Source organism: Aspergillus sydowii (genome assembly GCF_001890705.1).
Source record: "Aspergillus sydowii CBS 593.65 unplaced genomic scaffold ASPSYscaffold_12, whole genome shotgun sequence".
Classification (NCBI taxonomy): Eukaryota; Fungi; Ascomycota; class Eurotiomycetes; order Eurotiales; family Aspergillaceae; genus Aspergillus; species Aspergillus sydowii.
The window spans coordinates 632,929-658,108 of NW_024467870.1; the positions used below are offsets into that span (position 1 = coordinate 632,929).

General features: G+C 50.1%; 8 protein-coding genes across 8 annotated transcripts; 3 read left to right on the top strand and 5 right to left on the bottom strand.

Moving 5' to 3' along the window:
* Positions 1–607: 607 nt before the first annotated feature.
* On the bottom strand, positions 608–2,300 carry aspB (septin AspB; the record flags this gene model as incomplete). The annotated part of the gene is made up of 3 exons (XM_040845295.1): positions 608–1,243; positions 1,312–1,778; positions 1,838–2,300. The coding sequence occupies 3 exons, from the start codon at positions 2,298–2,300 to the stop codon at positions 608–610; spliced, it is 1,566 nt and encodes a 521-aa protein (XP_040698962.1).
* Positions 2,301–4,374: 2,074 nt separating this feature from the next.
* ASPSYDRAFT_49331 (FACT complex subunit POB3) lies at positions 4,375–7,033 on the bottom strand. Its single transcript, XM_040847812.1, has 8 exons — positions 6,869–7,033; positions 6,591–6,813; positions 5,996–6,528; positions 5,700–5,939; positions 5,516–5,647; positions 5,229–5,462; positions 5,094–5,166; positions 4,375–5,034 (listed from the first exon to the last, which is right to left on the bottom strand). Coding segments are annotated over exons 1-8 (1,731 nt in total). The 5' UTR covers positions 6,871–7,033; the 3' UTR covers positions 4,375–4,740.
* A 322-nt stretch (positions 7,034–7,355) lies between these two features.
* ASPSYDRAFT_209489 (uncharacterized protein) lies at positions 7,356–8,939 on the bottom strand (the record flags this gene model as incomplete). Its single annotated transcript, XM_040843964.1, has 2 exons — positions 8,314–8,939; positions 7,356–8,253 (listed from the first exon to the last, which is right to left on the bottom strand). Exons 1-2 carry the CDS (start codon positions 8,568–8,570, stop codon positions 7,356–7,358), a joined length of 1,155 nt encoding a protein of 384 aa, XP_040698964.1. The 5' UTR covers positions 8,571–8,939.
* Positions 8,940–10,969: 2,030 nt separating this feature from the next.
* On the top strand, positions 10,970–14,678 carry ASPSYDRAFT_34960 (putative cellular morphogenesis protein (Rax2); the record flags this gene model as incomplete). Its single annotated transcript, XM_040845296.1, has 2 exons — positions 10,970–14,390; positions 14,443–14,678. The coding sequence occupies 2 exons, from the start codon at positions 10,970–10,972 to the stop codon at positions 14,676–14,678; spliced, it is 3,657 nt and encodes a 1,218-aa protein (XP_040698965.1).
* Positions 14,679–16,092: 1,414 nt separating this feature from the next.
* ASPSYDRAFT_159262 (uncharacterized protein) lies at positions 16,093–18,225 on the top strand (the record flags this gene model as incomplete). The annotated part of the gene is made up of 3 exons (XM_040842809.1): positions 16,093–16,685; positions 16,741–17,357; positions 17,420–18,225. Coding segments are annotated over 3 exons (2,016 nt in total), but the record flags the coding sequence as incomplete, so codon positions are not given.
* A 1,413-nt stretch (positions 18,226–19,638) lies between these two features.
* On the top strand, positions 19,639–21,438 carry ASPSYDRAFT_159149 (flavin-containing monooxygenase; the record flags this gene model as incomplete). The annotated part of the gene is made up of 4 exons (XM_040842801.1): positions 19,639–19,806; positions 19,884–20,262; positions 20,319–20,884; positions 20,944–21,438. 4 exons carry the CDS (start codon positions 19,639–19,641, stop codon positions 21,436–21,438), a joined length of 1,608 nt encoding a protein of 535 aa, XP_040698967.1.
* ASPSYDRAFT_1160512 (uncharacterized protein) lies at positions 21,250–23,045 on the bottom strand (the record flags this gene model as incomplete). Its single annotated transcript, XM_040840078.1, has 4 exons — positions 21,250–21,924; positions 22,014–22,493; positions 22,578–22,684; positions 22,748–23,045. 4 exons carry the CDS (start codon positions 23,043–23,045, stop codon positions 21,574–21,576), a joined length of 1,236 nt encoding a protein of 411 aa, XP_040698968.1. The 3' UTR covers positions 21,250–21,573.
* Positions 23,046–23,714: 669 nt separating this feature from the next.
* Positions 23,715–25,067, bottom strand: ASPSYDRAFT_159460 (8-oxoguanine glycosylase OGG1; the record flags this gene model as incomplete). The annotated part of the gene is made up of 3 exons (XM_040842829.1): positions 23,715–24,106; positions 24,154–24,917; positions 24,973–25,067. The coding sequence occupies 3 exons, from the start codon at positions 25,065–25,067 to the stop codon at positions 23,715–23,717; spliced, it is 1,251 nt and encodes a 416-aa protein (XP_040698969.1).
* Positions 25,068–25,180: the final 113 nt, after the last annotated feature.

The window sequence follows — 25,180 nt, forward strand, 5'->3', positions numbered from 1 at the left end:
GCGTCCAGAAAGATGGTCGAGGGTGGGTGATCTCACTAAAATGTGTAGAAGAGACAAAGGTGCAACGAAATATAGAACGGTAGCAGCACTGGACCACAGAAGGGTAATAGGAAGCAGGCGGGAACGAGGTATAACGTAGGCAAAAGTACATAACAAGAAGTGAATTGTGGACATGAGGCAGTAAATTCCCAACCTGAGGCGGATTGCAGGCCGCCACCCCGTGCATCATCTTGCAAATCCAGGACCAGATCACTCGAGCACGCAAACAGATCGATTATGAGTCTGAAAGTCGCCCTTGTATCCTGGCACATCTCCTGTATAAGCCCAAGGCAAGACAACGAGGCAATCCTTTCCCCCCTTTCGGTCCACTCAATTAGATTCAGTCATTACTGGAAGCAGATAAGAGAGTCGGATGATAGGGAGCGTCGAGAACGATGAAAAACACGAAATAAAAGAAGGCCGGACGTTGTAGAGAGGGCTCGATCAATCGACAAGTCGTGGAGAATCAAACGTAGAACCACCAGTGAGCCTCCGGCGACCATACATACTATTGGTGGCTCTTGCATGGCTTTTTGGAGGGGTTCAGGGCTTACAATGAAGCGTCTGATTAACGAAGAGAGAATCCCTTTCTCTTCCCCTTCTCTTCTAGTGGCCTTCCACTTTCGAGGCGGGATTTCTTTTCTTCTAACTCGCCGCGTTGGCGATCCAGTTGCTCTTTCATCTCGCGATGTCGAGCATATAATTCGTCTTCGCTTTGTTTCAGTTTGCTTTCCTTTTCTGCCACCTTCTGTTGGAAGACCATCTTCATCTCTGCCTCCATCTTGGCGAGCTTCTGTTCGTGCAGGGCACGCTCTTCTTCTTGCTTCACAGCAGGGTTGACCTCCTTGAACACGCTTGGGTCCTGGGCAACACCCATCTGAGTAAGCTTGTCGGAGCGGTAGTTTTCGTACAGATGGTTGTTGGTGTGCTCCTTGAGCTCTTCCATGTGGGTGCGGATAAGCATCTGGCGCAGCTTGACGAAATCGCAGTGCTCCTCGTTGTCGACCTCGATGACACCCCAAGGGTAGCTACGGCCACGGACCTTGCGGCCATCGGAAGTGGAAACCTCAGAGTTGGCACCGACCACTGCGAACGGAACCTTGGACATGATTTCCTGGTTCTCGGCAATGGTCTCCTCGTCGTCAAGTTCATAGCGAGGGCCCTCGAAGATCTGAATCGAGTGATGTTCAATGTCGGCAAGTATCTAAAAAAAACCGAATTTCGTTAGCATTCAGAACATTCTTTACATTAGTGAAGCGTGCAGATTCATACCCTCTTCTTGAACATGGAGATTTCATCGTCGGTCAAAGTATCGGCCTTGGCGATCACTGGAATCAGGTTGACCTTGTTGTGCAATCGGCGCATAACTTCAATGTCGAGGGGCTTCAGAGAGTGGCCGGTGGGCTGGATGAAGTAGACACAGGCGTGGATACGGTTGTCGATGATGTTTGTACGGTTGACTTTGTTCTCAGCCTCGAGGTAGGCATCGTATCTCTGCTCAACGTTCTCCACAATTGAACGCCACGAATCGTCGTTGTTGACGAAGTCACCGAATCCGGGAGTGTCGACAACAGTCAAGCGAAGACGAACGCCATTCTCCTCGATATCAGCACTGATGGACTGGATAGCGACAGTCTTGGGAATGATGTCGTGACTAGGGCCGGTGCGCTCCTTTGGGGGGTAGAGAGAGGTGTTGAACAGAGTGTTTACGAGAGTAGACTTTCCAAGTCCAGATTCACCTAGCAATCCAGTCAGTTGATTCGGTCTATGGATCCAACTTTTTCGATATACTACTCACCAACAACCATCACATTGAAGTTGAACCCCTTGCGAACACTCTTGCGGTGCCACTGGTTGGGCAGGTTGGCGAAACCGACGTAGCCAGTCAGCTTCCGACGGACCACGTTCTTCATGTCGGTGGCAGCCTGAGCAACGGCCTTTGGGTCCTTGGAGGTCACGGTCTGGGCATTGCCGGAGCCCATCGGGTTGCTGCGCTCAACAAAGGGCGATCCGGGCTTGCTGCTGGGCGGAGAGGCGGGAGCCGGGCTGTCATTGCTGGGAGGTGGTGGTGAAGCTATACGGGAGAAAATGGAGTCAGCACTTGTAGGAATTTGAGAATCACCCTCGGATGACAATTGTTTAGTGCGCGTCGAGTGGGAGAAACTCTTTGGCCGCGAAGGTTCCTCTTCGATGGGGTGCTCGATGCTCAGAACGTCTATCTGGGAGCGGCCATGCGCACTCTGTCGTCGAGATGGGGACATGGTTTTGAAGCGTATCGGGAGGGGTGCCCGAGTAACAGAGGAAGATCCAACAGTCAAAGAATGGGCAGACGGGCGTAGATTGATAAAGAAAAACAGCAAGCGCTGGGCTTACCCATTGTGGAAGGAAAAGTACGTGATATGGAAGCGAGCGTGGAGGTAGCGAGCGCTGGAGAGAAAGTTCCCCTGAACAGGTTGCACCTTCTGCGTTAGCAAACAGAGTCCTTGCAGCGAGGATCAAGAGGAGGGCGCCAGAGTAAGAACGTCCAGCAGGCCCAATGAAACCACAACTTCCACAGGTGTTCTGTGGCACAGAGGTAGGATGCCAAAAAAAAAAGGAGCCATCTTACCTTAGATGTCGTTGACTAGAAAAAGGAGATCCGAGGAAAGGGACTGAAATCCACGAGGGTGAGGGTCCGCTCAAATGGAGATCAGATGAAGAAAAAGACTCCTTCGAAATAGAAATTACGGGAGAAAAAAAAAAAGACGCTGAAAGAGAGAAGAGAACAATGAAGAACAGGGGGAAGGGTCGAGGGACTGGACCTGCGGAGAGTTGATGGGGTGGATGAAGCAGTTGTCGGAGGAGCCAGCTAGCCAAAGAAAGGGGCTCCCAGCCTAAATCTTCGGTAGGAACGACTGTCTCCCGCTGCAGAACTTAGGCGACATGTCTCTTTTCCAATGCTCCTTCTGCTGTGCTATTCCTTATTGAGTTCTACTTGAAGGTATTTGGAACACGCGTGGTATCTTGCTCTTCTTCATGCCCGGTTCGCTATCCTAAACAGCTGGGGGCCCATCCGACCCAAGGATCGAGACGAACAGGACCAGAACTGCCAACACTGGCTGATTCCCGTCCGGACCATCAAATTGTATGGCACAGCTTCCATGGTTGGTATTTTCTCTTTTAATTGGCACTTCCAATGCACAACTGGCACAAACCTGCAAATCCGTTATGTGCTACTCAACCAGCCATACCTGTAGTACTTCGTCCGTCGTACTCAAGTAGTATGTTTGTCTGAGACTGGCACTCACTGATACCTGCGGTATGCGAGGCCCCAACCTGGAAAGACAAATAGATAAACCTGGCCAACCTGGAGTTGAAGGATCCAAACCGTTTCCCAAGACCTTATGAAGATCGCTAAGATGTGGGCGTGTCCTGGTCGGTATCTTGGTATCTGGGCGGTCATCATCAGGGGTTAAAATACAGAGCAGGCCCCACAGCCAATCATCTCCGCCCTAACGACTTTCGGTATTGTCACACCAGCATAACCTTGAATACACCCGTTGATCGCATTTTGAATCTCTGCTCAGCGAGAACATTCACAAATTGAGCTTGCAAGGATTCCCAAGCGATGGTTGGACACAAAGTCCAAGTTCAGGTTGTTTATTAACCTGGTATTGCGGTAACTGTCTCAGTACCTGAACTAGTCACTTCCTCATCAGTACCCTCCCCGCTAACAACCAGACTACGCCACGTCAACAAGAAGCACCGGTCAGCATCGAGATATTTGCCATGAGAAGGTAAATGGAAGGCTGGCGAATGTTACAATCACGCATGTACCATGTAGTCCTATTTGCGAAGCAGGCACGCGCCCGTCTCTGTTCCGAGTACTCATGCAATTCATCCAGACAACCCGTCGGTAGACGTTGGCGTCCAACACTAAAAGATGTTGTCCTACGCATTTATCCCCAACGTAGCTGACTATGATATAATCTCTGGCCTCTTTCAGTTCAGTGCGGAATCATGCGTTCACCACAACTCTTCTCAACTGTCGACGTATAAACCCACCTGCGTGGTGTGAGATCAAACATCCCGATCTCACCTGAAAATCATGGCTAGATATTGGATATCATTGGATCATTGATGTCTCAAAAGCCATGATTAACCATACCAACAACTCACTCAAATGATCGACCGGAACCTCAATATCACCGATGCTTCTTTAAAGAGCATTTACCCCGGTTCGACAGATAGAACATGGGACGACAGCCAGTACGATCTACGTTACTTTAGTCCCGATTGTTCTAAAAACATGTGTATTCCATGCAAGCGAGGTCCAATAGTCTCAGGGCTTGTCGTTAGCGGAATTCTAACAAATGGTTCATGCAATGATTCGGATTAAATATGACATGTCTGGGATTTGCGGTGGGTTGTTGATCTCTGCAGGCCGGGCAGTGAGCCGATATAGTCCGACGAAAGCGCTAGAAAGGTCTTTAAAGTGAATCTAAAATTCAATTACAGACGTGGTCGAGGAGGGATAGTTAAGTGCTCTGGGCCTTGGCCATAGATGTCTTTACGTTGTTAACAAGAGCCCACGCGCGATCAAGCAAAAGTAAAGCGGTACGGCTACGCCAATTTTATTAAAATCCGAACTAAATGCATAAGTAAAGTACAATCCAGCTGCACCGCACCGCACTGGAGAGCCCCAGTAGATTAGGTAGGGACCTATTTCCCAACCTTGGACTTCTTCTTCGGCCGTTCACCGTCAGACATATCTGCATCGCCGTCGTCATCACCACCGCCGCCATCCGAGGCGTCGTCCATCTCAGCATCACTGCCGCTACTCTCGTGCGCGGAGTCGAACTCCTCGGCAACATCTGAGTCCGAGTCTGCGTGGAAGTCCTCATCGACGGATTCTTCGTCTTCGTCGGCGGAGCCGCGGTCCGGGCGTGCGCCGGCTTCGTCGTCGCTTGACATCATGTCGTCGTTGTCTAGGGCTGCTGCGATGAGGGCATTTGTCTGGTGTGAATGTGTTAGTTTTGCTTCTTTGTAGGGTGGGTTAGGGAGGTTATTCTTACGTCGTCGGACATCTCGTTCTTGATGCGGATGTTCTTTGCCTTGAAGAATTCTTCGAGGGGTTGTTGTTCCTCGCTAGAGAAGAGCGTGGTTAGCATGGGAAAGCGTCACGAGGGATCAGTTAGAAAAGCACATACCGGTTAATGTTGCTGAACTGGTGTTCTCCCATGCCAGACTTCAAGGTGACAGTGATATCGAATGTCCGACTAGCCGAGATAGCACCACCAACACGGGACATGGTAACGACTGCGACATTTTCAATCTGAATGTAGGTGGCTGGCTTGGGAACGAAAATCAAACTCTTATCCAGGAAATATAAGAGACCTTCATTGGCCTTGATAGAGCATTTGACTCCGCTGTGGCCATGGTGGCTTCAAAATTGTTAGTACGTTCGACATCGTTTTTGTCGGCGTGGGGAACTAACCTGACAAAGTCTTTCGATGGCATAATAACCTTCTTGCCTGATAATCCACGGAAAATCTTGGTGATTACTTGATGGATAGGCTCTTCATAGCGTGACTCTAGCTTGTCCTTGTAGCGAGTGTCGAGAAGTTCACTATCGGCCGTTAGCAAAAAGCTGTGCGTACAAAATAGCTGGGGAAACGAACTCTGTCATGTTCAGCTCAAGGCTGATCTCTTCGTCCAACTTCAACTGCATAACAAGGAAAGGATAACGGGTCTGACCCTGGCGGAGCGGAGGTTCGAGGCCGAGAACAATGAGTGTGTGTGTGTCGTCGTTCTTGGGAAGCAGGAAGAATTTCTTAATAGAGGAATACTGAATCTTGTAATCGTATGTCTTTCCGCGCAGCCGGAACGAAGACTCATACATATCGATATCGAATCGGCCTCTGTAGACATCGTTAATATTAAATAGAAGAAAGCGCTGGTGTCGCATTGTGCATACCTGGGTGTGAGATGAAGAACATCCAAGAAGGTAGCAAAGGTATCTCCAGCAACATCTCCGATCTCCGCCTTTTCCATGAGTAGCTCGTAGAACAGATTCGCGGCATTCTGTTCCTCTCCACCCTCCTCTCCGCCCTCTTCCCCATTCTCCTTCTCCTCCGGGTTCTCCTCCTTGATACCGTTCTCTGTTTTGACCGCCGTTCCAGGAATATAGAAACGCATCTCGACCAGCTCATCCGGACCAGCCGCTGCCTTCCGACCGCGGTTCTTTGTGCTCCCGGCTGGTTTCGAGCTCTCGTCATTCCCATCGGTAGAAAGGGAAAGTTCAACGGCGACTTCGTTTTTACCCGCAAGGTTCGTGTTCGAGATTTCGGAGTAGGGGACTTCGAATGCAGGTCGGTTCTGGACATTGAAGGCTAGCTCGGCCTTGGTGAATTCTGCCTTGCCCCAGTTCCATCCTCGGAGGGCGTGCTCTCTGGTTTCCACGTTGATACCGTACCAAATCTTGAACGCCTTGCTCAATCGCTCGAGGTCCTGAAAGTTTTGCAAACCGAGCGTAAGTTCACTGCCAGCACGGACAGAAATGAAGCACTTACTTCTTGGTCGAAGCCGTCGAGTTGGATAACACCGGACGAGCGCGACAAGATTTTCAACTCAAATCCCTTTGCTGCTTTGCTCCATTGGGCGGCGCCGATGTTGCTGCTATCGAGTGTAAAAGTGTCGCCGCCTCCAGCGGGCCGCCATCCTAAGCCTGTCTCTGCAAGTTTACACTTGCCGGACTGCTTTGAGAGGTCGAGATAGATGTTGTCAAAGCTCTCCCTAGTACCACAGTCAGTATTGGGGTAGACGAACGAATTTAATTCATGGAGCGCACATCTTGGAGGAGCTCTCGGAGTATGAATGTTGTCGTCGCAGATAAAAGGCTGGGAGACGGAGTAGTTTGAGATAAAGCGACAAGTAAAATTGTTATGGTAAATGCCGTTAAAATGGCGGTGTTGGGGTGAAGTCGAGGTTATGAAGCTGAGCTTAAACTGGATGAATCTGCATCCATGCTCGGCTTGAGTCGCGTTGCGGTCGCGTTGGCCACTTCCCGACAGAAGCGGATTAGTGTATTTGCCTCAGGCTTCCTACAGCTTCGAGCAGAACATTATTGTTTTACACCGTAAATCGCGTCTCGGCATTTTGAAGTTTATACAATTGGACTCTAACAATATTATTTCGCTTAGATAACATTCGAAGAGTCGTGCCCAGAGTGGTACTCTCATTAGGAGTTGGTAATAATAACAGACTTTATATACATGCTCGGCTTTATACATATATGCAAATGGGACAAGCAAGGCAAGGTGCAGTTTCTCTACAAGTCAATTGACCTGATCGGCAAAGGACAAATTGGGCTTGGCCTGGTTCCAGACTATATACTTGCTAACGTAAAATGGAACACCGGCATTGCCACGCCCGTCAACGACATTCATCCAAGTACCGCACATGCCCGTAGTACCATCGCCGTTCTTGAGGTTTTGACCGGGAATTCTCACCGTAGACGGGCCATGGGTAACATTGGAGAAGACAAAGTCGAGGTCAGGTAGCTCGGTACCGCAAGGGTACTCCCAGGACCCGGAGGAGTCGTCAGCACCCTCAACAAGGGCCCAATAGGCAGCGGCTATATCGGACGAGACGGACAGAGAGGCGGTGCCTGAGTCAAAGTCCATATCAAGAGGGTCAACATCAAAGAGGTTGCCACCGGACCCAAATTTGACACCAAGCGTCATCCATTGGCCTTCATTACCAGAGCTGGTGTTAGCAGCGGGAACTTCAGTGATAGGACCGCTAAACGCCTCTGAGTCGGAATACCCGAAGTTAATGAAGCCGGTGTTGTTGAGCTTAAACGCCGTGCCAAATACCGGCTCTGGGACGTAGGGTTCTAGACATTCCATGAAGGTGCATTGGGGGTTAGGCCGTATCGAGTTCAGCTTGCCGAAGCCCAGGCCAACGGGTCCAGCGGTGTCGCGAGTACCGTCGCTGCCACTACCGTATCGCAGGTCATCACAAACTCCGAGCGGAAAGTTAGGTACGATGGCACCTCCAATGTTGACTGTGTCTCTGTACACTGGCCCAGAGGATCCAGATCCATCTGCGTAAGCTAGGCCATAGGTGTACCCAACGACCTCTCGCGACGTTGAGCTGATGTTAGGATTATACACCGAGCCCCTGGTGACAGTAATCTGCTGGTCCCTGGGCATCAGAGTGCTTGCTGCCCATCTTCAACCCCAGAGTTAGCACGATTTATTTCCCGTCGCGAAGATACGACCGGACACTCACAGGTCAGAGGAGCCAGTGTCAACATTGAAGAAGACTTGCTGGCCACCAATTAACACAGGCAGAATCCAGCCGCCGCCGTTCCAAATGTGCTGGACTGCCCCAGTATCCCTAGAGACTAGATTGTTACTAGGAACGGAGCGGTGCACTGGAGCTCGAACTCCTCGCTTCCCCCTAGGGCCATGGCTGGGCACTGATGGTTGGCCGACAACATCTGCGGCCAGCAGCAGCGATGCAAGTGCTAAAAAGAGGACAACCATACTGAAGAAGCTCAATTAAAGACCAGCCTGCAGGCAAAGTTGAAAAATGGATGACTGAAACATATGAGCGGCAATAATCGGCAGGCCTTTTGCGACCAGGCCTGTTTATAAACACTTATAGATCGTCCCCCTGCCATCGAAAGCCCCATCACAGCGCATGGACGGCACACGAGAGAGCGAGCTTCTTCTGAAGAATTGCCTGACCATGGCAATGATCCGCACCGTTATATTAACAGGCCCGCAGGTTGAGTTGAACAAATGCAAAGCTGACTGATGATTTGCACAGAAATACTCGGGTGCAGCCTAGTGTCCCCTGAAATTAATTGAATCGAGGTTTAGACGCTAAGGAAATATGGACAGTTCCGCCCCATGAAAAGCTTCGCTCCGCCTCTTCCTTCGCTTTCAATCTTGATATGATAGGTAACGAGGTATGCTCAATGCTTCCTGCTGACACACTGGGGCTGTCGCTCACTTAAACAAACAAACCAGAATTGTCAACGGCTGTCGTTACTCGTTAGTTCTCGGCAGTGAGGCTATGCAAAAGTAATGCCCGAGATTTTTGGGCCGATTTGCTCTAGTAGTACTCCGTAAAAAAACTGCTTAGTTGGCAAGAAATTGAAAGTCGGCTGTAACATTCATTTAACCAATCTTCTGGTTGGAAGTTTGTTTCTATACAATCGGCCAACCACTTGGCTATACGGCGCAATTCGTGCACCTATATATATTCACCACTAGTCAAGTTTTTTGATTGCTCAGACGAGACTTGTGGATGGCTTCTTACGAATCTTTGCTGGGCACCCTCGAGGACCTTGACAGGAACGGCTTATCCTTATCAATTTGGACGAGATCCAATAGTTTGAATGGCTTTGAGTTACCGTGATAATTTAAGGGTACCAGCTACGAAGCTGGAAGAAGACTCGATTGAGTCTGTTTCTGTGGCCGGCCGGAAGTCAGTCGATCAACATGAGGATAGTGATCCTCACCACAGCTACGGAGTAGAATTGCCATTTTTGAAGCCACTGACTACCCATACGGTTGGTGGAATAAGTTCTGCACCGATCTCACCGACCTCACCAACCTAGGAGCAGCACTGGAGTTAGCGAATAGCGATCCCGTGGTCGTGATCTCCAACGCGGTGTCGCCTCCATGGTTCTTCGGGGAACCCGATATTAGTTACCGACGAGAGCGATATCCATAAACCATATCGATAGCAAGTGGAGTTTCCGCCGAGATTGCATCGTGGACTTGGGATCGAGCGTTCGCTGATTGGCGTGGTCTGCATATCTGAAACAGCCGTATTTTTAAACTTCTGCCGCAGTCCGCACAATGGACGCCGCACGGTGTAAGGAGCCGGCATCTGGCTGCTCTGAAGAGTTGCGAGGTCAGGAAGTGAGGAGTCGAGGATCTGCGAGTTTAAACAGCGTGGCGAAGGCTGTGCGTTTTAGTTATACAGTGCATGCTGCATAATCATTGATGAAATATTGATGAAATAACTTTTCGATCTCCACCGCAGAGCTCGTGAGGTGGAATGTGCAAGACTGCAAGTTGAATTCCAAAAATAGGCAGCTGGACTGGCCAGCCTATTCGAGGGGCACGAATTTTGGGTATGACCCTTCATATTTCACGCAATCTCAAGCGTTTCACGACACCTCTGTCCGCACTGGGTGGCCAACCTCCCTGCCATCCCTTGGGTTACCCTGAGCGATGCAACCACTGTTGTGTGAATTGGAGAGTTCACGACTCATGGGGGCAAGTAATAAGTATGCATAAAAATAAGTATCTCCATATAGATCCAGCCGTAGAATGCAAGTCTCAGTGTGGAACATCATGCCAGCTCCACTGTGACGCGCAAAGGCCGGATCAGACCCGTGAGAGAGAGCAAGAGAGAGTGTGTGATTGGCAGTGGCTGGATCGCGCGGAGCCGAGTTGTTCCGTGCCGCCGTCGGCCGTCCCAGGGAACCTGCTCAGGTTCTCCCGTCCCGCGTTCCTGAGAGACAAGAGACAGAGAGCAGGCTCAGGCTTCCAACAAACAAAGCCCTTGCCATGTCACTCGTTTGGCCCATCCAACTCCCTCCAGTCATTCGTTCTTTTCCTGGCCATTCTTAATTCTTACGTCGAGACTTTACCGTCTTTTTATTCTCACTCTCTTTTCTCGCGTTTTTACTGGTTTTTCTTTTCCCACATTCTTTACTCCGTCACTCCTTTTTCTCGTGTTCTCCCCTACGATACATCAACTTTCACCCACGACTCGATTGCGAATTCGCCCGGCTGGACTCACCCTTTTTATATCGCCTCATGCCTATCTGAATGCTGTGGGAAATTTTGTTTTCGCTTGAAAACCCTTTATAACCTTTATAAAAGGATTGTGACACCCCGAGCTGTCGTCGCGATCCTGAACAATGAGGTTCCCCTCACTGTTTGGGCCTGCGACGGCTGGCTCGTCGACAATTACTCGACTTTGGCTCTTGGGTCAATTGTCTTGTGCTTCTGCGTTAACGTTCCATCCCATCGCTAAACCGGACCTGGATCTCTCACGCCTCGGCCAGGTTGCTCTTGCAGGAGACTTTGATGCGTTAACGTTCTACTCGTACGAAGAACAATCAAAAACACCCTCCGGTGACGATGGCTCCCAATCTATTCTCGCCCCTCTTCCGAACGGAATCCTCACTAGCTTGTCCTCCACCGATGCCGATATCAACGCAATGTGCGCCTTCACCAAACAGGATGAAAACCATGCTGGGATCTATATCGGTGGCAACTTCACGAGTCTTGCTGATGACAAGGCTCAGGGAGTTGCGTTATATGATCCAAACTCAAACAAGGTGACGGCCATGCCAGGTCTTTCGGGCTCAGTATCGGCCCTACTTTGCGACCAGGACACCAACACCGTCTACGTTGGCGGCGAGTTCAAGCAAGGTAATATATCCAATGCAGCGGCTTGGACTGTCGGTGAAGGTTGGAAACACCTATCATTTGGTGGGTTCAACGGACCGGTCAGTTCGATTGTTAAAAACGACGATGGTAATATTGTATTCGGCGGTTCTTTTGATGGTATCGGCAACTCAACATCTAAGAAAATCGAACAAGTTATAAACCTTTCGAATGCAACAATCTCTTCCAGTACGACTTCCACAAGAAGCGGCTTCACCGACCCCCAGAACATCATTTGCCAGACCGGCGGCGACGGGGGTGCGAGTGAAACGTGGTTATTGGCGGACCATGCCCAGGGTTACTGGCGTGCGGATATGCGCTACAACTTCAACCCCACCAAGCTTCGCGTGTATAACACACACTTTGAAGGAAGAGGCACAAAATCCTTCTTGTTTAGAAGGTTACCCGACAACGGAATTATGAACTTGACCTATACCGACCCAGATACCGGTGACAAAGTCAGTTGCGACCAATACTGCTCACTATCGGACGACTCGAAGGAGGAGTATCGTGATTTTCATTTCGTTAACTCTGTTGGCATGTCTGGGTTCATGTTCGAAGTTCGCGACTATTATGGCGCTGGCGCGGGTTTGAATGGCCTCGAATTGTTCACGCGGGATGTCTACACCTACGCCATCAATGACTTCAACGAACCCACCTGTGGGGGTGATAGTGACTCGTCTAAAGCTACACAATCAGGATCATGGACTGTGACGGAAGCTGACGATAGCCCATCTGACTACCTCACCGCACAGGTATCCGACTCCGACGCAGCTAGTACATCTATCGTTTTTGAGCCAGATGTCCAACGTTCTGGAAAATACTCTATCCTTGTTTATACTCCTGGTTGTACGCAGGATGGGTCTTGTGATTCTCGAGGAATTGTCAACGTTACAGCTACTGTTGCTGCTGATTCTGATGAGCCTGTTGAGGCCCACCTGTATCAGACTAACAACTATGAAAAGTACGATACTATCTACACTGGCCATGTTGACGCTAATGATAAGTCATTCCGGCCCCGAGTGACATTGACTCCGATTCTTGGTCAAGGGGATATCACTATCGTGGCCTCACGGGTAAAATTTGAGCTCCATTCACCTAAAAGTTCAAATGGGACTAGTGAGACGAGTGATGATGAATTGAATGGCTTATTCGAATATGACCCGACTTCGAAGAAGCCAACTACCAATTTGATGGACTCCTCGATCAATAGTGCGGGCAAACAGCTGGATTCGAGCGCTTCAATCAACAGCCTGGTGAGCCATGCAGGTGTATTGTACGCTGCCGGCAACTTTTCGAAATCCGGTATCAACAACGTTTTCTCGCTCGAAGGAGACGCCAATGCTACCGCAATGCCTGAAGGAGGGTTAAACTCAGAGGTCATTACAATGTCGGTGCTTGATGACAAGTTGTACGTTGGCGGAAACTTTACTGGGACACCTGACAATGCAAACGACAAACTCAATTATGTTGCCTCCTACTCTTTCGTCTCCGAATCCTGGTCCGCTCTGGGAGGGGGAGTCAACGGGCCTGTCAAACGAGTCCTCGCGCTTCCACTGAACATCTCCACTGACGTCAACGAGACAATTGTTGCTGTCAGTGGTGAATTTGACCAATTGCTTGCCTTTGACAGTCATCCCGCAGTAACGGTCTCTGGCTTCGCTGCATGGGTTCCATCGCGCAACAACTGGCTTGAAAACCTCAATGTTACGCAGACACAATTTTCAGGTTATCTCTCGGCATTTGCCAAGTTTAACGGCACAACAATACTTGGTGGGAGTCTCATCTCAGGAGGAATGGCTGCTGGCGGAGCGGTATCACTAATTGAAGATGATGAACTTCAACTTGAACCTTTGTTGACCAGCGCGCAGTCAACAGGTGAAATCGTTACTGGAATATATGACACGAGCTCTGACCGCAACCTGACCATCCTCGGAGGCCATTTCAACGCAACGACCAATGGCGCTACTGTACGTAACCTGGCCATCTTGGATGGTAGCAAGGGTTCTATTACTGGCCTGGGGGATGAGATTGATAGTAACTCGACGTTCTTGGCTTTCGCCGTTTCAAGTGATATCCTGTATGCCGGCGGAATGGTTACTGGAAAGGTTGGTCAAAGTGAATTAAATGGATTGGTCCTATACGATCTCGAGAATCGGACCATGGCACAATATCAGCCTCCCAAGTTCAGTGGCGACAATGTTTCTGTGAACGCGTTTGCTTATCGCCCTGACTCGGAAGAGATGTACGTTGGTGGGCAGTTTTCGGCCGCTGGGTCTCTCCCATGTCCTAGTGTCTGTTACTTCGACACCGAGGCACAACAATGGAATAGACCAGGAGTTGAGCTTTATGGGAACATCCTGGCCCTTGAGTGGGTTAGCAAAAACACACTAATTGCCGTCGGTAGCCTGACCGTTGGAGGGACTGAGACTGCAGTAGCAACCTATTCCGCCAAAGAAGAAAAATGGAGTGTTTTTGAAGGAGCTTCAAAATCGGCCATTCCAGGCAATGTGACAGCCTTTAGCCCGGCTAGTGCGGACATCTCAACGTTTTGGCTTGCGGGACAATCGGAAGATGGGACGAATTTTGTCGTCAATTACGACGGCTCCGCCTTCCAAGCACCTCAAAAGATATTTGGTGATGGAACCGTGATCCGTGGACTTGAGGTTCTTCCTCTAGCCAACGACCACTACCACACTGATCTACTGAACAAGGACCTGGCCCTCTTGGTTACCGGTGAAGTTGCCATTCCGGACTTTGGCACTGCGTCGGCTGCTCTGTTCAATGGCACCGTGTTGACTCCGTTTCTTCTCACCTCTACGTCTGATGGCCAACCTGGCCGCATGTCGCGCATGTTTTATGAAAACAGCAACCCATATGCTAGAGAGAGTGAGTACCGTTGTATATCATACTAGTGGTTAGTGCTAACATTTTGCAACAGGCTCACATCGGTCAAACGGAATCGTTGTTTTGGTAGCCTTTTGCTGTGCGCTTGGCTGCGTTTTCCTGATCGTCATCGCTGGTGTTATCTTCAATAAGATCCAGCGTCGCCGCCAGGGCTATATGGCGGCCCCTCAAGCGGCTGGAACGGATCGACCGACATCGATGCGCCGGCTTCCCCCCGAGTACCTATTCAACTCTCTGAAACAGCCGAACCCCGGGGCACCGACTGTATGATCCGGAACATGATATCTAGACGACACCTTTCTTTTTATTTATCAAGATACAGTTGGCATTTATCTGACTTCTAATTCTTCGTGGTATCTCAGAAACGGCGTTCCTGGGACAAACCGTCTTATACCCTTACTTTAATTCTACACCTATTACGCTTGCACTGCGTTTTTTTTTATTTACTAATCCTCCCGTGTTGACATGTCTGGAGGATTACTGGCTTTACATTTTTGCCCCATTTGTGATTATGTGGATCTTTGTATTATACCTACTCTGACTTCGAGCGGACGAAGCGTTGTTAGTAGCTAGTGAATATGTACATGCATGGCATGTGCTAAACCGTGGGCTATCTCCCAGTACCAGCTGATGTGTTAAATGTAAACGCGGAGTAAACCCGATGAACGGGCGGAAGTGCGACAGGACGAGTGGGGACAGACCTGATCTGCTGGTAAGAACTAAGAACCGAAGAGTGTCAAAACAAACCGCAAAGCCCCGTGGACCCTCGTAGCGGACGCGTCCAACATGGAACCTGGAATGCTCGAGTTAGTTAAATGACTTGGAGTCGCTTAGGTCATGCCATGGAAGCGCAGGTTGGGGCATCGCCACACCCACGCCCTCCAGCTCCGCTCCCCGCTTCTCCTGGTCCTTTCAGTTTCCACCGCCGAGCCTCCGCAAATCTCACGCCAAAGTCGCGGAGACCAACTCGACTCTCTACGTCGAACCTCCCCCCCCGGATTAGATAGCTGTCCTATCTGTCCATTATCTAGTTTACCTTCTTCTTTCGTTCATTTTAAGTTTTGTCAATTACAGGATAATCCAGGACAAGCCTGATCCTCACATGGTTTCGCTCAACCGCAGACGTTACCGTACGGTATGCGATCCCGCACTGGCTGGTACGTGTACCCCTGGTCCTTTCTCTGCCGTTCTGTCCTTGGCCTCAGTAGCTGCATACTCCGTGCAGCTATTGGCGATGCTTTGAAATGAATATACATTGGAAGGGAATTACAGGCTGACCATTGTTGGGATGCGTGGCTGCATCCTCTTGTCTGGACAGTTTGACGTGTCGCACCCGGAAATTGAAATGTGAGTCCGCCTTTCATATTCATTACTATGTTCTGTATATCACGATAAAAGTCGGATGAAGCTGATTATGCCTTTGCGATGGTCTAGGTGACGAACAAAAACCCGTGTGTTCTCAGTGCCAGAAGGGAGGGAGGGAGTGTCGCCCGAGCGAAGGGGTTGTCTTCCGCCATCAGCAAAATGCCTCCATGAACGAGAATATTGTAGAAGGGTCGTCGGACGGGCGTGGGAGCCTGAGAGGATTCTACTCGTATAAGAACACGTTTGACAAGGATAGTGTTTGGTTGGATATTCCGAAGCACGGTATGGTTGTCGGTAATACTCTTGGAGAGGACATACAGCTGACGTGGAGCTTTCGCTCGACTTAGTCATTTTTGTCGACAACTCTGATCCATACGCTCAAGATTTGGAAGCCGCCCTGACGGAGTCCGAGGCCGCGATTCTAGCTGCGAATTCACAAAGCGTAGGCTGGGATGGGCCGCCACAGTTATCATCCGGGGAGAGAAGCGAGAACCAGGGTCTTGAAGCACTCTCGACACTTGCGACGCATGATCACCTTCCGTATCCTTCTCTGGTAGTTGATCCAAAACCTGTTTCATCGGCTGACAGTGTCCCTCCCACCCCGTTCAGTACTATCCCGACTTCGGTGCCGGCGCCTCACCACCCAAACCAGATACCGAGGTCGATATCAGCCCAGATTTCCCCACCCGTTTCGATCAACTCCGATAATGGTAGTAATACCAATATCCATTTCCTGCTTAACCCGTCGCAATCCATATCACCACCTATTGATCCAACAATTCAGCGCACCCCAGATTCAAGAGGATCCCCGCTGGCGCTTAGATCCACCGAAAACAGCGTTGATGGGCCTGTAGAGACGGATTATGAGGTAACTTTTCTTTTGAGACATTTTTCGGAGGTTCCTGGCCCCTGGTAAGCTGCCATGGCAAAACGATATGTCGCGGTGTAACAACTGACGAGATCTTAGGATGGATTTGTACGACTTTGGGACATATTTTGCATCACAGGTACCCGTCAAAGCGCTTCGTAATCCGCTGCTGAAGTATTCCGCATGCGCACAGGCTGCGAAGCAGCTAGGGCATGTCAATGTAGCAAGACCTGTTGGTGTTCGCCTCAGCCGAGCTTTCCCAGGAGTGCAGAAGGATTCAAATAATATTGACTGGTGTTGGAGAGGGGCCAAGTATTATGAGAAAGCCATCCAGCTTTTGATGAAGGAACTGCAACCCGGCCCTGGCAACCCTGATATGCTCGGACCGACTCAGGGGAATGAAATGGACGAGGATACTGATGACCAGCGCGCGAGAAGTTACACCGAATATAGGCTCTCCCATGGGGTCCGCTCTGACGAAATTCTTGCCGCCACTGCTATTCTTTCCGTTTATGAATTGCTCGATGCCACCGGCCCGGCATGGAATCGTCATTTGAGCGGTGTCAAATCGCTGTTGGACTTGGCTGAGGTTGGGATGCGCCCACTTCAGCGTCCACCGCCGGGAGACCTCTCCTTGCAGCCAAAGCGGCCAAGTCTTTCGAAAGCTAGAAAGGCAACTTTCTGGAACTTTGCTCGGCAAGATTATTTATCAGCTTGTAGGTTCACTGACATAGCTTTCCCGCCCACTTGTGTATAAGCTGCTGACGCTATTTGCTAGTTATAAATGGGAGTCGCACAAGATTACATACCGAGGATTTAGCTCTGTGGACGGAAGCTGGGCTTCAAATTGATAGCCTGGGTTTTATCTCCGCCAGTAATGCAAACGCGGGTAGGCGCCCAGGAGAAGAAGTCATGAAAGAAGACACCATATCAAATGCGTTGGTTTGGATTATTTCGAAGATCATCAATTTCATAAGTCCCAACAACAACGCGCATATCAGCTCTTCTGGTGCCGTCAATGCGAGCCCCATGGACCTCCCTCAACAGGCCTCGCTGGAACGATGGTACCGCCTTGAAGCCGAGCTTGATATGTGGTACAAAGGCCTTCCAGAGACATTCCATCCTTGTGCTCGTATTGGCCTTCCTGAGCCTGCGGATCCGAGCGATGGTTTTACCGATGATGCGCCGTCGTTGTCTGAGATATGGTATAGCATACCGATGTGCGCGTCCGCCATGCAGCACTACCATATGGGTCGTATATTGCTCCATATCCACAAGCCTCCCCAGCCCAGCGGTACAACGAACCCGATAACCAACAGATACAAGACTACCGACATCCAGTTTCACAGCCGTGAGATCGTAGGCATCGCCATGGGCTGCCCTGCAGGTTCCGTCCGAATCAATTCCCTCCAGCCATTGTTTGTCAGCGGTCAATGTCTTACCGATCCTAGTGAACGGAGGATGGTCATGCGCCTGCTACAAGATATTGAAGTAGACCTGGGCTGGGCAACCGAGTACCGCGTCAAGCAACTGCTTAGGGAGTGGGGTTGGGACGAGAACACCAAGGTCGCGGGCGTTTCTTGATATGTCTCACAGCCTGCCACCGGTTTTCTTTCTCTCCACGACATGGACTAGCTGAATATGGGCTTTCCGCTATGCTTCACATGCCAATATTCTAGACTCGGACTCTAGGTATTGCAATCTGCAACGCTTGTGCGCCCTCATGCAGCCGAGCATTTCTCGCGTCAGGCCACTAAGAGGGGCAGCCGGGCTCTTTTGGGAGGTCACGGACCTGCGCCTGCAATATCGACAGGCTAACAGCATTCCCACCCCTCGGACCTTTCACTTATAGTGGGTGGTTAAGCAGCATCCACATCCACACATGCCATACACCTTTCAGGATCACCCGTTGATTAGCACTTAATCTTTGTTTCTATGATACCACGATCTCTGTTGCTCTCTTGACTGTTCTCCATCTGTGGGGCTGCTTTCTCTGACAGTTTTAGGGAGATTTTCTTGCATTAGCGTGGCGCACCGGTAAATAACATTGAATACCGCCTGCCGGAGGACTTTGGTAGTAATCTATAGGGTATATAGTAATTAATTTAAATATTGAAATTTCGGCCTTTGGACCCGAGTTCTCAGCAGTGATTGAGGGCTGGAAGGCAAAGAGGTGTGTCCACGTTGCTTCTCGCACTTCCGCTTCGCCTCATGAATAGTTAGTGTCTGTCTTGACTGTTGAGTCATGACAGTTGCAAGCTTCGATCAACAGTTCCCGGCTCACTGCAAAACCCTTCTTGAATTGTGTACTCCAAATTCCAGCTCAGAAGCTTGCACTAAATGCACTTGCCTCCTGCTCTTCTTATCCTTGGATAGTGGTCACCATTCCCCAGCACTGTCAATCCACCTTTAACCCGAAGCTGTCAAGCCGTTGACCTGTCGGTGTCAAACGCGGACGGTCAAGCCGTTTCTCGCTTCCTCCTGCTGTTTCCGGATCGGTCACGGTCTCAGCGCTTTTCTTAGGTGTCCATTTGAACTGACCAATCTGGTTCATGGCTCGAATTGGCGCCATCACCAGCCCCGATAGAGGCACCAACGGTCCAACGCCATGCGAAATAGCCCGGCCACTTCTCGGTGAATTCTCGACTCCCATGAAGCCACTTCCGGGCTCTCTGTATCAGAGTGCATGCACGAGAAGACATCCCCGGGTGAATGTCAGCTTCCATGTTTGGCGTTCATCCCATGCTAAAAGGCAAGTGTGCATCCACCTACCCTGGCGGCCTCGCCGGGCAAGTTACACGCCAAAATGTTTATCGAACCACTCAAAAGGAGTAGTACACGGTGAATCGTGCTGGCTTCCTTTGGCCCAAGCGCCCCTTATTTGAAGTTGATTAACGGAGTCCGGGCTTCTTGCTATTCTTTGGATCTTAACTTGTCAGTCCTCAATTGCACCGCCTCGCCTCGCACTGTTTATCGTGAAATTGCGAAATAGCGACAATGCTAGTCGACACCGATGTCCTTGTTATGGGCGCTGGCTTGTCCGGAGTGGGATTTGCGATTCGACTCAAGCAAAAGTATCCGCGGGTGACTTTTGAGATTTACGAAAAGGCTGAGGCACTGGGAGGGACGTGGTGGGCGAATACGTATCCTGGATGCGCTTGTGATGTACGCACTCTTTTTCTTCATTCTCCCTATCGGGAAACCGAACTGGGCTGGTGTTAACATTGTAGAATGTGTTCTAGGTCCCGTCGCATCTCTATTCTTACTCTTTCGCCCTGAATCCAGAATGGAGTGAGCAGTTTGCGCGTCAGGCTGAGATTGATGCATACTGCCGTGCTGTAGCAGAGAAGTACGATGTCCCTCGGCACATTACATTTCGCTCGACCGTTCAGGCTGCGGCATTTGACGAGGACTCGGGGACCTGGGCTGTGAGGATCCTTGACCAGTACTCTGGCCAGGTGTATGAAAGACGTGCGAAAGTGCTAATTTCCGCGGTTGGCATACTTTCAGAGCCCAATGACTGCCATATTCCCGGGGCGGGTGATTACCAGGGAAAGCTATTCCACAGCGCCCGCTGGGACCAATCTTTTGACTGGGCAGGGAAGGATGTAGTGGTGGTCGGTGAGTTCGATGTCACCTAAAGCTACAACGATTGATGGTGTTGACATGCGTGACAGGTAATGGTTGCAGCGCGACACAGTTCGTGCCGATCTTGAGCGACGGTGAAAAGAGTGCCAAAAATGTCGTTCAATTCATCCGCCAACCTCACTGGCTAGAGGAGCGGCCGAATCCTAAATATCCCCCAGCTGTTAAATGGGTTTTCCGTAATGTGCCCTTCGCGATGCGCTTTTTCCGAAGTATTCTCTTCCTCTACCTCGAGAGCTACTTCACTACGTTCAAGCGCGTCGCTGGGAAGAAGACTCGCGAGCAGAGAATGAAGACTCAAACGTCATATCTCAAGAGAACTGCGCCGGAGAAGTATCATGATATCTTGATTCCGAAGACAGAGCTTGGGTGCAAGCGCCGAGTCATGGACACGGATTATCTCGCCTGCTTGCACAGAGAAAACATGGAGCTTGTCCACGCAGACCCAATTGAATCGATAACAGCCACAGGTGTGCGAGCAAACTCAGGCAGGGAGATCCATGCAGATGCTGTCATCCTTGCAACTGGATTCAAAGCCAACCAGCTTCTTTTCCCGATTGAAATCCGAGGCGAGAATGGAGTCAGCATGACCGAGCACGTATGTTATATCTCATATCCTTACGTCAATTGCTACAATATCTAACAAATCTTACGTAGTGGGAAAGCAGCTACTCCCACGCACCACAAGCGTACTACGGTACATGCGTCTCCAAATTCCCTAACCTCTTCCTACTCGTTGGGCCCAACACGGTAACCGGACACACGTCCGCCATCTTCACAACAGAGTGCCAAATCGATTTTACACTCAAGCTCCTTGATCCCATCCTCAGGCCCCTCCATCGGCTGCCTCCATCACTCTTGTCAAGGTTGATACGGAATCCATTCTCTTCCTCGCACCCTGCCCCGACCACCGTTGCTGTGACGTCCGAAGCAGAAGAGAAGGATAGCAAGTGGATCGACGAGGCAAGTAAAGAATTCGTCTGGACTAGCGGGTGCGCAAGCTGGTATTTGCATCCCTCGGGCCGGAATATGACGCTTTACCCTGCTTGTCAGGTTAGCTTTTGGCTGCGCGGTGTATTTGAGCCCGTGGCGAAGAACTTTGTGTACAGAACGAGTCCAAAGGCAGTGGTGGAAGATGGGAAGACGAAATAGAGCCTAAGTAGCTATCTTTATGTTTTGAAGCCCTTAGGAAACCAGCTCTTTCACATCTACCTATGACATCAACGAAGTACAGACATATCACAAAACCCTAACCGCCTTGACCAGTTGGTATAATTTCGCATTCAATCAATCACCATCACTCCAGATAACTGTAGCCTTTTTCTCATGTGAAATCCTCGCAAGTTCAATGATCCTGAGTACATCTCTGACCTGTTCAGGTCTAACCGCCAACTCTTTCCTGCCACATATCGCATCCGCCACGTTCTCATATAGGGCAGTCCACCGACCCGTAACCGTCGGATATAAACCCGTGTACTTCCCCGTCTCGGCGTCATAAGACTGGATACTTGAGTCGAATTTCTGATATGTTGTTAACACACCGCGTAATTCGCCAGGCTCCTCGCCGAACCCGGGGTCTGTGGGCTTTGCCCCTCGTGCGATCTGTTCTTCTTGAGGACATGTGCTGCGTTGTTGCCACTATTTCCTCCCCCAGAAACGCTCAATTGTTAGTTATGTAGCCCTATTAAATAACTATTACTGTGATGTCTCCAATTGTTGCAACGCACCTTGACAAACGATCCCTCGCTCCCACGAACAAGAAACTTAAGTTGCTTCGCCAGCGGCGTCGTTATGGCGCTCTTCACTGTGACAAGGAGGTTTTTCTGGTCTCCGCCATACTGCAGGATAATGGTGAATGAATCCTCGATTTCGCTCTCAATGCCGCGCTGGCTGCGGTAGACGGCTGTTATGGACGCTGGGCGGCCGAAGAGCGTGTATGCTTGATCGAGGCTGTGGGAACCTTGACAATTGCAAGAGTTAGTGGGTGATTGTGCCTGGTGAGAATACACAAATGGGGTAAACAGGTTGCATGGATGGGATTTCTGCCTACCAAGGCCAAATGAGTGGCCCTGCCCAGGAACATATTTTGTCTCCGTCATGTATTTAGTCCAGAAGGGGGACTCGAAGTCGTAGTGGATTTCTGCTTCTGCGATTTTGCCCAGGGCATTTTGGGATAGGAGTTTTCGGAGGGTTTGGAAGTCGCCGTCCTGGAGGGGAATGAGTATAGGGTTAGTAGTTGCCATGATGCATCATGATATGGAGCATGGGAGGGGAGGAGATAGGAGACATACCCATCTACGGTTTTGGAAACAAGTCAGGACGAGACCTTTCTCATTTGCTATTTGGATAACTTTATCTGCTTCAGCAGTTGATCGTGCGAAGGGCTTGTCGACGATGACTATTTACAGTTTCATGTTAGTTGCTCGTTCTGCGGTTCAATCTTCCGGTAGGGCTCAGTCACCGTGCTTCCCCGCCAACAGCGCCTTCTCAGCAAATAGCGCGTGGGTATCGATGTGCGTGGCTACGACGACAAGTGCCGTATCGGGGTCTGCAAAGAACTCGTCTGGTGTACGGTAGTGTCGAACACCGGGTAGGTCGATGGTGCAGTGGGAGCCTGGGTTGCCGGATGAGACGTCCACTGGAGCCTCTGCTCTTTGTAAAATTGCGATTATCTCGTACTCCGGAATGGCCGCTATGAAAGGGATATGGAAGCTTTTAGCAGAGCCACCGTAGCCGATGATTCCTACATTGATGACCATGTTGAGATTGACAGAATTAACGAGTAGGTAAAGTCTCAGGGTGACTTGGGAGCCTGTAAGAAAGATTGGTCTTCAAGAAATATAAGATGCTTTTTATATTGATCTCAACTGCGGGGTGGATGCTCAATAGCCTAATAGTGACAGGTCTGGGTATCTATGTGGTAGCGTGGGTTAATTTGATAGTTTGGCATGCATTAGAACTTGGCGTGCCAAGTTGATCGCGATGCATTCCCCTCCAAGCATTGCGTCAGTGGTGTTTCCTTCAGCCTAATTCCCAATATTCCCAGGGAGTAGGGGCCTTGGGCGTCGGGGATATCTTAGTAAACCGAGTGTAGCCCTCTTGAGACTCGACTTTGAGCTGAGAATTTAGGTTGCAGGCGAACTGCTTAGCTTACCCCGCCAAGCCAGGGTAGTTGGATACTGCCCTTGAACCTCAGATCTTCTTGGGGCCTTCCTGTCTAAACACGGGCTTTCTCCTGTAGACGGTCCGATCTAAAAGCGGGCGGGGTGGGACGATGCACTGGCCATACTCCAAATTCTGAATGGGTTGGTGTCAGGGTCTGAGTGATTGTTTTTTTTTAACGTCGACCGTAGTAACCCATATTGCCAACAAGGCACTTGCTGCGCATGGATGTACTCGAGGAGATAATCGCTCGTATGATTGGGAGCTTATCGTCGAAGACGTCTCGAGGTTCTCCTCGTGCTAGTCGCAGGCTCTGGCGCTATCTTAATTCTCTTGTCATCTGGTTCAAGTTTGAGTTTGTCCTCATCTGAGTCCCTCTTCAGCCCAACATTTGTCACCGTCGTGGTTGCGGTTATTTTTGTCCCGTTCTCCTCCTCCTCTTCCTTCACTTTCACATCCACCTTCTCCTGTTTAGTCGATGCAACTAGTCGGTCCGAGAATGCTCTCAAATCAGCAGTGAACAGCACACTATGGGCCCAGCCAGCCTCTTTGCCCCAGAGTTTGCGGAAGTGGTTGCCGACAGCATCATATGTGGCCTTCGTGAGTGATTTTTGCGATCCTTTGCCGAACTTGTAATCTCGTTGCGCGATTTGCCATACTGCACCACTTAGTCACGAAGAAACAGCACAGAGTAAGGAAACTTACCATGAGTATCGACCGGAACGGACTCTCCCCAACCCAGTCCCATCAAAGCAACGCAGTCTGCAACCTTCGGCCCAACGCCCTGCAACTCAAGCAATTTCTCATGAGCTTCGCGATACCCACTTCTTCCCTCAGGTGGCATTTCCCCATCCTCGGCAGGGTCAATGTCCACCGAGTCAAAAGCAGGAGCCTCCGGATTTCGCAAAGAATTGAGCCACCCTTTCTCTCGTTCCTTTGCAACAATAACAGCTGTTTTGTAGATATACTTTGCGCGGTAGCCAAATCCCAAACTCCTCAGCTTGGCCTCAACTTCTTCATCCTCCGCTAAGCGCTCGGGTGGCGGAAAGTCATGATAGGCACGACCATCAACGTCCGCAACGTGGACGCCGTAATTCAAACATAATTTCTCAACCATTTGTCCGATGCGTGCAATGTTGTTGTTACTGCTGCAGATGAACGAGATGAGGGCCTCCCAGGCGTCCTGGCGGAGGATGCGGATTCCTGTGAAGTGCGAGGCTTTCTTGCGAAAGTTCGGATCTGACGAGGACCATTGAGCGTATAACGTTGTTAGGTTTGAGTCCAGGTTGAAGTAATGCTTTATTATAGCTAGGGTAGTGTCTTCAGTCTCGGTGCCGTTTGTTGTGGCCGAGGGCGCAGTAGTATTGAGATAGGTTCTGTAGTGGAGATGAGTTGGGTCTTGTTTTAGGGAGACAAGATGGCCGTAAAGCACACAGCGCCATTCGTCATTATCTGGGACCTTGTGCCATCTAGAAGAATTAATAGCTGAAATAGACTCGGGCTGGATAGGAGATATGTAGGTACCGGAATGACTGCCCGCAGCGTAGAGTTGTGTTAATGCATAATTCGCTGATATTCAGAGGCAATTTGCGCCACTCTGAAAAGACACCTATTGTCATGTTTGATTTTGATATATCTGCGAATTGAATGGAATAGTTATTGCTTGCTCCTATTAATATAGGTGAAATGTTAATTCTGCCCAAGTTATTTCCAATAAAGGAGGCGGTCAACC

Coding starts and splice junctions, on each gene's coding strand:
- ASPSYDRAFT_49331 (XM_040847812.1), bottom strand. Junction 6,529..6,590: donor TCGACGGCTTCGACCAAGAA/GTAAGTGCTTCA, acceptor CAAAACTTTCAG/GACCTCGAGCGATTGAGCAA. Junction 5,463..5,515: donor CCATCGAAAGACTTTGTCAG/GTTAGTTCCCCA, acceptor ACAATTTTGAAG/CCACCATGGCCACAGCGGAG.